The sequence below is a fragment of the Rutilus rutilus genome (assembly GCF_951802725.1).
Source record: "Rutilus rutilus genome assembly, chromosome: 19".
In the NCBI taxonomy this organism is placed as follows: Eukaryota; Metazoa; Chordata; class Actinopteri; order Cypriniformes; family Leuciscidae; genus Rutilus; species Rutilus rutilus.
In genome coordinates this window covers 14574022-14584590 of record NC_140232.1, presented here as the reverse complement: position 1 = coordinate 14584590, position 10569 = coordinate 14574022, and the positions used below count along the sequence as shown (strand labels likewise).

The 10569-nt window shown below is 36.3% G+C and overlaps 1 protein-coding gene across 1 annotated transcript; it reads left to right on the top strand.

Annotated features, from left to right (window-relative positions):
* Positions 1–9: 9 nt before the first annotated feature.
* orai1a (ORAI calcium release-activated calcium modulator 1a) lies at positions 10–7766 on the top strand. Its single transcript, XM_084389647.1, has 2 exons — positions 10–143; positions 2510–7766. Exons 1-2 carry the CDS (start codon positions 30–32, stop codon positions 3053–3055), a joined length of 660 nt encoding a protein of 219 aa, XP_084245773.1. The 5' UTR covers positions 10–29; the 3' UTR covers positions 3056–7766.
* The last annotated feature ends 2803 nt before the right edge of the window (positions 7767–10569 follow it).

Here is a 10569-nt window from a genome sequence, read left to right as displayed (position 1 = left end):
ACTTTTGAACTAACATCAAAACGCGCGCAATGAGTTCTAACGAGCACTCACTTCAAGCTTTGTCATGGAGAAAACTTTACTTGAGTCGAGCTAAACTTAAAGCGACCAGCAGAACCTCTGCCCTGCTCTCCGGCTTTGCTATGGTGAGTAAATAAAAGTCATTACTTAACACTTTGTATGTGAAGGAGAAACGTACATTACTCGGAAGCCTGGCAAGGTTTTCGGAGTTATAGCGTTGTAATATGACGCGTGACATGTCAATCACTTTGATATGCAAACGACACCTGTCATGGATATAACGTAATCAGAGGGTAGAGAGTTTAGCCTTTTACACTAGCCTTGTAAGTCTTACTTCGACATAACTCGCAAAAGCGTTAGTTGGTGGTGCCCTCAGTGGTGGGGATTTCGATTCATTCCATTGATTCGAATCTTTTGAATCAGTTGACTAAAAAGATTCATTCTCGTTCAACTATTCTGTGGCCCTTTCTGTACTTTACATCGGTATGCCAGTAGGTGTGTGTGTGTGTGTGTGTGTGTGTGTGTGTTAGGAATATTGAATCATTTACTCAATCGATTACCTGACGATCTATGAAGCATCATCCTGAATGAACGTCGTCTCAAGCTATAGTTCAGTCATTCTCGTTTATTTGATCTTAAGCTGTCATGAGTTCATACTTCATACAGAACACGAAAGTTCATGAAAAGAATTATCTTTTAGTGCTGCTCCGAAAATGTAAATTAAAAGTTAATTTAATAGATTCATTTAAAACACCAATGAATTTATAATCAAAACACCCCTAAATTCAATTTACATTCCAGGCTTAATTAATTTGTTTGGTCTTTTTCCACAGTAATTTTTGGGTAATCATAGTATACACCAACATTACTACAGTAATTGTTACAGTAAAGCAAAGATGTCTTAATTTTCATAGAGAACTTGGTATTGACCACCAGTAATATCAAAAAAGAAGAAAAGTATTAAACTTCTTACAATGTTGAGAGGAGGCGTCATATTAATAATTATGATTGTAAAGAAGTTCTGTATTAGCAATAGCATTAGTCAACAACTGCAGTTACGGTGAACATTTGTAAGGGCCACAATTATCTTCATTGTGACAGATTTCCGTTTACTGGAAGATCCCTTGCAGAACATTACATCATGGCAACAGGAAATGTGCTTCCTTTGACAGTGTTGTGTTAAAAAAACTGATAAAACAAATGAAACTGGATACCAAGTAGAAGTAGGTCTGTTATAATTTTACACAAAATTACCTTCAGTGATTGACTGCTAAACTAATTGTGCTGAATGTGGACAATTAGGCGGTATCATCAACATTACGCCATGAATTTCTGTAAAGTTGTTTTGTTCAAAGCACTATACAAAGTTGGCTTGACTTGAAATTCTATTAAATTTTTTTTTGATGAGAAATTGACATTTGTGTTTTAGATGAATACAGCTATTCCCTGATGGCATTTAGAGTTTTTCACTACACAAAATTTGTTCACACAGATTAATTTACACTGAAAATCTGTAGAGTTTCAATGCAACACAGCCTTTGATCACAATGGCGAAAGAAATGGGAAGCATTGTCTCTTCCCCTTTAAAAGTTGAAAAGCACATTTATTTTGTTCTCGTAACTATTGTTTCCCTGCTGAACAGACCCTCGATCCACCTAAGAACCAGAAATGTTTTTCCGGAAATATGTGTGTAAAGTGATTGGCAAAAGGTGTAATATTTTTTCAGAGGGCGATTATTGTGCTTGAGCTTATTCTCTTTTCTATAAGCGCTCAGCACAGGAAATGAAGGTACTTTTAGGAGTGGCTGGAGGAAACTGCAGTTCATAAACGTCTTGTCTCTTTACAGATCGGTGTAAACATAATTACACATTTCAGTGGTAGTTTTTTATTTAGATGTAGCCTACTCACTGCACAAGAGTAGAGCCCTTCTACTGTAACCTGCTATTGACTTCGAAACACATTTTCATATCTGTGGCTGTGAACTTGTGCTGCTTTCTGGCCTCATTCATGGACTGTGGTCTGTGGTGTTTTCAGAAGCATGGGAAAAACAGCTAGGCCCTATTTGCAAAATTAAAATGTGTCAGCCATGCCAAATCCAGATCCAGACACATTGAAACGTTGCATACAAGCATTAATGTTTTAATCTAACAATATCTGATAGCAGGGTTATTATAGTTAACTACAACCATGAAAACTCTCTCTCTCTCTCTCTCTCCATATATATATATATATATATTTTTTTTTTTTAACAATAATGTTTTTCATGGTTTTAGTTAACTTAGATATTGTATAGCTTAGATTTATTTATTGTTAGATATTGTGTTAAAAAAATGGATCCCTATAATATATATATATATTTTTTTATTGTATCTTCAATGTATTTTTTTGAACGTTCTAAGCATCAATCTAACAAAACTGAATGAAGTTTTAGCTTAAACCAATTGTTGAGGTCGAATGTGATGTCTTATGTTACCAACTCGTGTGTTTTCAGGTAGCGATGGTGGAAGTGCAGTTGGAGAAGGATCACTATTACCCTCCTGGCCTATTGATTGCTTTCAGTGCCTGCACAACAGTGTTGGTGGCCGTCCACCTCTTTGCCTTGATGATCAGCACATGTATCCTGCCCAACCTGGAAGCCGTGAGCAACGTCCACAACCTCAACTCCATAAAGGAATCGCCACATGAGCGGATGCACCGTCACATCGAGCTGGCCTGGGCCTTCTCCACTGTCATTGGCACCCTTCTGTTTCTTGCAGAGGTGGTTCTCCTCTGCTGGGTGAAGTTCCTTCCTCTGAAGACTATAGCAGCTCCCTTGGATAGGAATAGTACTAGTATGACCCCGGGGGTAGCCGCGGCAATCGTCTCTACCGCCATCATGGTGCCCTTTGGCTTGGTGTTTATCATTTTCGCTGTGCATTTTTACCGCTCACTGGTCAGCCACAAGACAGAGCGGCAGGACGAGGAGTTGGAGGTTCTGGCCAAAATTACACAGATGCAAAACCAACTGGATAACAGGGGAGAGGCAAATTTTCCTTAGTCTACGCACAGATGAGTCCTTGTTCTCACACCAAACACTTTCCCAAAATATGGAATGTTGTCACAGATTAATGGACTCTAGATGGTGGGAATCAGGGATTCTGCAATATGTTAGTATCGCAATATTTTGATGCCTTGTGTTTTTCTTGTTAACATACAAACCTTGATACAGATGGGGAATCGGACATTTGTAACACCACGCTATTGTAAACTGCCATCATCTGCTCGGCCACAAATAATAGTAAGAAACCATTTTGTTGCAGATACAAAATTCCCTGCTGCTGTTGGCTGTCTAAACTTGCTGAACTTTTCATTTCGCTCTCAGCGCTTTGGATGCTTCCAGCATAGAAAGTGTCAGTCAAAACCAGTGACAGTTACTGAAAAGTAATAAACATTTTAAAATGTAGGCTTTTTTTTTTTTTTTACATCTTGAGTCAGTAGTTAATTGAATAGTAAAACCAACACGTTTGCCAGAGCTGTTTGGTTATTACAGTTCAGTTTCCGTTAGGCCAAATTGCTATATCCAAATGCATTATAGTAAGCTTTAATAATGTTTTTCAGTATTATGATAATAGATTCATTTTCTTTTCATCTTAATTGCATAATGCGGATAAGTCCAAATACCAGTAATGCATATAAGTCTAAATATAAGCACACTGTGGGACGGTTAATTGAAAATGTAATTAATTGGCTCAGAGATTTACCCTGGAAGTGATTTAAAAAGGCTTTTCACATTAAGCTTAACCCCACATTATCTTGGCTCTAAAGCAAGGTTTTAACCCCATGCAAAGGAGCGTTTTACACTTGTAATTTAGCAGGGTTAATCAAATTAGTCAAAATGTAGAATTGTGACAGAGAATGCGACAATTGGAGTGAAGAAGAGACCGTTTCATTCTTGCCTTTTATAGCCAATACTGAGTTCAGCCAGTCAGTGACACTTTCACCACAAGTATGCCAATAGGTTAGCCCAGGGTTTAGTCATTGTAATGAGTGAAACATTGGTTAATAGGTTTGGGTATCATTAAAAATTTTGCGGTTCCAATTCTGCTTATCGATTCCGAATCTTACCGATTCCCAGTTTCAGAGTCAAGAAGTCAAACATTTAGATATCAAACTTATTTATTCTGTGTCTTTTTGCAAAACATTCTGTTGCAGCTGAATACCTTGAACGAAACTCAGGAGCATACAGGACCTTTTGCCTATAAGCCAGGGACACACCAATGACGGGCCATTTTTTTACTTCGTTTTTTCGGTGCGTTCCACACCGTTGGCTCTAGTCGGATGCCGTCTGGGTTTTTTCATTGGGTCGTCGGTGAGAGAGAGAACTCTGATTGGCTGTTCAGTTTAGCGAACGTGTCAGTGCACGAGAATAAGAGCAAAAGTGATGAAAGAAAGCGAGCACTGAAGTCATGAGGCACGGACAGAAGGCTGATATAATTTTACGTCATCTTACCGCGTGAATATTTTCATAATAACATGAGCTGAGTGGAATAAAGAATGTGATCAGCACGAGTGATTGATTTCAAAACGGTTAGCAAGCGCTACTTTTTTATGGACCTGCAGTCTTAGTTTCGACCTCCCTTTTGGAATGACGAATATAGATGAATATTTCTGCTCAAATAGACGGTTATCTCCTTTACACTCAAGCGCAGAACACGCGTGTTAGTTGTCAGTCGCCTGTGGTCCTTTCGGTGTGTTCAAGCACTGATTTTTTTTTTTTCGCCATATATGCAGGCGACAACACAGTCGGCTTTCATCAGCGCTAGTTCTTTGGCGTTGGTTTGGTGTGTCCCTACCTTATGGTTTAACAAAAATACCACAGGAAAAACAAGTACTAACTAATATAAATTTCAAACATTATTAAAGACAAGTAAACAATCAGTAATAAGATAAGAAAAAATAAACAATTTAGCAATAGCACAAAAAAACGCTGAACAAATTTCAGGTAGGCTACAGAAAAAGTACTATTTAAATTGTAATCGAATGTAAAATAATGACTGCTGTCAAATCGATTAATCGCATCTAACATAAAAGTTTGTTTATATAATATAGCTATGTGTTTATATATATACAGCAGCAGTTGTGTTACACCGTGTCCTAACCAGACGCGATGCGATAAGATTCCAACGACAAATAATTTGTCTGTCCACACTAGACGCGACGCGACTACGAGATGTGTCCAAATCAATTAAAACCCACAGCCAATCAGAACAGCGCGTGGGTGGAGTCTCGCGGCAAGTGCACAGCACCAGAGATCAATCTTGACGGCAATCGCAAGAAAATGGATAAGTAGGCTACATAATCAAATACACAAATATTACACCATTTAAACATTATTAAAAACACATAGGCTACTGAGTTACTAAAACAATCTTTGTTCACAGTTTGAACCTTCTTGTTTCCATTTGTTTAATTACAAGATCTGAGGTGAATTATCCATTGTTGCTTTTAAAGCTACAAAGCTGGGAGCACTAGATAGTCAAAGTCACATTGCATGCTTTTAACATTAAAGGGGAACTATGGAGTTTTTTAGCTTAATTTACCTTAACTGAACAGCTTCGGAGTCTTTTTTCGGGTTGAATGGTGGCCGTCTCGCTTCCCCCTAGCGCCTGTGAGCAGAAAAACCACCCTTGCAACTTTGGGCCGGTGGGCCTCAGCGTCAGGAAGTATCGCGTGATATCAGGTCTGGCGATGTAACGAATTGCTTTACGGCACTGCACACATACATTTATATGCGAGCCTTCTGTGTATCATACATACCTCAGTGGACATGGCTCCGTGCGTTCGCCGGCTTCTTTGAAAACAAATGCACATGACCAGAGGGAGAAGATGGGAGGGGGGGAGAGTCGCCAACGAGTTTTTACGACAGTGTTGTCAAATATTTATTCCGAAGCTGTAGGGGGAGCTCTATGGAGAAACCTGTGAGCAAAAAGTGAAAATTGACAAAACTGCATAGCGTTGTTTTAAATAAAGCACATAAACAGTCCCTGAGATTATCATTGCCACGTTTTGTGTTTGTTGTTCCAGCCGCGACGTCGCAGAAAAATAGAAACCGTTTCTGAAATAGAATCGTCGCCGTCGCGGCTGGTTAGGACAAAAACTCCGATTAGCATGGTAAACATAACTTTTATCGCGCGTCGCGTGTAGTTAGAACACGGTGTTAGGCTTCTGTCACTTTAAGACCGAATGCACAGATCCAATATACTGTTAGTGTTACATATGCGTTTATGTTGTGACATAATTCTGTGTGTATTTGTCCGTTCAAGCGTGCTCGCGTTTGGATGTGTGCGCAGCACAGAAAACAGCATGCAAGTGCTGAATTTAGTTCTCTTTCATGTGTTGTTGTGATTGAATGGTTACATTAAATTGCACACACAGGAATCAATAAGTGGAATCGAAATAAGCGTGCCTTATCAAGGTCACGATTGTTGGAAATTTGGAACCGGTCCTCAGTATCCAACCCTATTAATAAGCCCCCAGGATAGACTTTTTACCCTGGGTAAATTATGAGCAGTGTGAAACGTGAAGCAAGATAACCCAGGATTCCATTAACCTGGGGTCTAGATTGACCCAGGGTTCATTTAAAAGTGTGAAAAGTACTTAAGACTAAAATAAAAATGCTTACGGTTTTATTTAAAACGCAGCTTTTAAAAGTGTCATTCAAAATATTGGATTTGATAAATAAATGTTTTTTTTGTCGACCCGGTTTCCTATAATCTGTTTCAAAAAAAAATTATGGAATTTTTGCAAATTACATTTTGCAAACAGTGGGTTACGGCTGGTTTTATTTAAATAATTTATGTGCCAGGCCACATAAAAACATATTTACTTTGCTGCTGTTTAGGCCATTAAGACCAGAAATAAAATTTTTAGGGAGCGTTATCTTGCTCTTGGCTAAGGCTGTAAACAGCTAAAAATCTATATCATAAATATTGTATATTATTTTGTTTGTTCAGCATGATTTGTTTGTGTGAATACAAAATGTGGATTTTTAAAAAAAATTTTTTTTTAGATATTTAAAAAAGCCTTTTGCTGTGAAAAGGCTATTATAAACAGGCTGGTATCATTTGTTTACAGATGTAGTCATTTATCAATCTTAAAGAGTAATTTCAACAGTAAAACTTTTTATAGGTTTTTGCACATCTACTGTAAAGTTATTTGGAAGATTTTTGAATATTTCAAATGATTCAGGCCACCTCCACTTGTGTGTTACATCTTGTATCTTTTGCTAAGTTGGTTAAATGTCTTATTATTTTGAAATATGTACAAATGCATGTTTGATATATATATATATAAATTTTTTTTGTCCTTATGGCGAAAAGGTACTATTTCTAAAACTAGAGGTACTGTTTGGCAGACATTTTAGTTTCTGTGCTTTTTTGATAGTGAAGTGCTTCTGATGTAGTGAAGTTATGGAGATAAAGAAAAATCAGAGCATCATATTTTTATATTTTGTATAACAAATAATTTTTATCCTATAAGTGTCTGGGCTGCTCGTCTTTGTGAATCTGTAAAATATCCCCACTTAATGGGGGTTCAAAGAACCCTTACTTTCATATTTCATTATTTTATAACATGCTAGAGTTGGGAGATGACTCTATTCTATTTTATGGCACTTTTCAACAGTCTGCCATTATTTCACTTTTCTGTGACCTTGACAGGTATTTGTCAAATAGGAAATGAGCATTTGCCAAATAAAAATGTGCAAGGTGTTGATTGTTTCTTATTGTGTGCAGTTTTAAGAGGATTGCCTGAGATGTTTTGGTTTTTTCTGTAACTATTCCAAATGTTAAAGAGCTCAGAACTTCTGTATTGTCTCTAGTTAGGTTTACTCTTTATCTTGCAATTGGGCAAACATGTAGCCTATGTGTATAGCCTTTTGAATCATGTAACACCGCTAAAATTGGATTTATTATCATTTCTCATCGACATGGCAGGATGAAACGAAAGCTACACAAGTGTGTTTTTGCTGGTCCCTATCCTTTATAGTCTTCTAGTGCGCAATTTGTACAGAACAAAACAAAATATAATAGAGCAAAACGTCCAGAAAATGTCTTGTGAATGCAGCACAATTGAGGATTAGACTTTCTGAGCCTTGTACGCCCTCTTGAGGAAGACTGAACAACTATTATAAACCTCTGTCTATCATATAGAGTAGTAACTGGATGCAATTTACATTGCACAGATACAATCCTGTAATTACACTTAGTGAAACTATGAATACAAATACTGATCAACGATATCAAGAATTATTAAAAAAACATTTTTAGAAAGCACTGAAAAGATGCTACCTGTAGTTTTTTTGTTGTGGTTTTTATATTATAATGATCATTTCTCTTCTTCATGCCAGGACGAAATCGGGATATACAAATCTCCACTCCAAGCACATTATCGTTAATTAAAACTAAAACCAACACATTTTTTCATTAGGCTTCTTGACAATGAAATAAAATATTTATCAAACCTAAACTTATTTTATTCCAGCTAGTTGCCATTGGCAACATTACTCATTTTTGTTTAGTTTAAGTTGAAGTAGGCCTACTACAATAACAAATAAATAAATGAAAACTAAGATTTAATTAAAGAAAACTAGACATAAAAAAAAACTATACAAATTACAAAAACAACAAAATTACTAAAACTTAACCATTTTAAAATGAAAAATAAAACCTAATTCAAAATATTAACAAAAACTAAATTGCCTGCTAAAATAACTACTTTACTCTCAGCATATAAATATATATGAGGCGACAGGGGAGTGTAACACGGGGTCAGTTGTAACGCTGTCAGTTCAACAAGTCAGAAAAGAGCTGTGGTGATGCCATCAATATCAAACACTCGCATAACTTTTTTGAGCTCACAGGAGTAGTAGTTACTGTGAGCAACATTGTACATTTTATAAAAAAAAATAAAAAAATTGATTTTCAGGAAGGAAAGTAAAAAAAAAGGCCTAGCAATCATTATATTGTAGATACAGTTATTTGACTTTCATAATCTAAAGAGGCTATTTCTCTATCTCTCCCATGCTAACTTCAAACACACATGCTATAACACTTAGCTAAGTTATGGCTGTTAGGGGTGCGGATAGTTGTAACAACCAACTTAAAATGTTACAACCAACTCCTTATGATGATTCCAGTTAGAAATCAGATCACTGTTAAGACAAAATCATGTGAGTTTTTTGCTGTGCATTGAGGAATTTATGCGGAAAATATGTTTCCATCATAGTTTACCTGCATGCATAGTTTTTTTTAAAAAAATTTTATGTGTATGTGTGCACATTTTTAGAATTCATACTCATCTCTGCGTTTTCATCCAGCGTTTTTTATGTGATATCCAAAAATTAACTAAAAATAGGAATGGGAACACAGTGAGTGAACTGTTATGTGACATGAATACAGTACACACACACAAACACACGGCAATTGTTTTGTGCTAAATTTAAAGTCCTTATAGAAATACAATGTTTTTTGTTACTTTAAATTGCTCACTTTATTCAAAACTGATTAGTTCTTCAGTAACATTATTGCATACATTTAGTCAGATTGTGTGGATCTTATTTCAGCAATTAGCTATATATATATATATAGAGCCTGTGTTACAACTCACCCCAGTAGTGGGGTATAGGTTGTAAAAAAGGAACTCTTTGTGTTTGACATGAACTCACATAATTTGTGATTGTGTTGTACATGTCCATGTGAGTTGTATTTGTTGCTTTCATCACTGGTCTCCAAGCCAAGTCACATTTATTTATATAGCACTTTTTACAATACAGATTGTTTCAAAGCAGCTTTACAGAGATAACAGGAAAATAATGCAAAAAAGTTTGTTTCCAGAAGAAAATAGCGTCACAGTTCAGCTTAAGTAAGTTCAGTGTTTCATTTTTGTTGTAAAAAAGTTATTAATTTAGTTCATTTATAGCCACTCTGGAGGAAACCGGATGTCATTGTCCAGCTCAGTTAAGTTCTCATAATCGTGTCAGTGCAGGCAGAATAATATTATTGTTGAATATTAAATTAGGGTAGAGTGGGGGAAAACGCCCCCCTGGGGTAAAACGCCCCCCACCTGTTTTTCCCAAAATAACCACTAAAAGTAGTCAAGATACATTTTTACTGTTGCTATGCACTACGTTGATAACGGGGATATACAAATCTCTACGGAGAAGCTGACACCAGCGACACATTTGAAGAGAAGAGGATTACATGGTAAATGCTATAATTTTCCGATATTAGTAAATAAGTGTTTAAGAGAATATTGTTCTGCAGGATATCGCAGTGATGTATGATAGATGAATAGTGAAGTCTGTAGTTTGAGATCATATATTATTTATAAGGAATAATATTATATTTTAAAAATTAAACATTTTTTTAAAAACTCATAGCTTGTGGGGTAAAACGCCCCCTACCCCCGGGGGGCATAGTTTCTCTATCATAATTACTATAATAAAATATTTCTGTCTATCAAATCCTTTGTTTTACACTTAATGCAGTATAACTAGGTGGTAAAATCTAAATA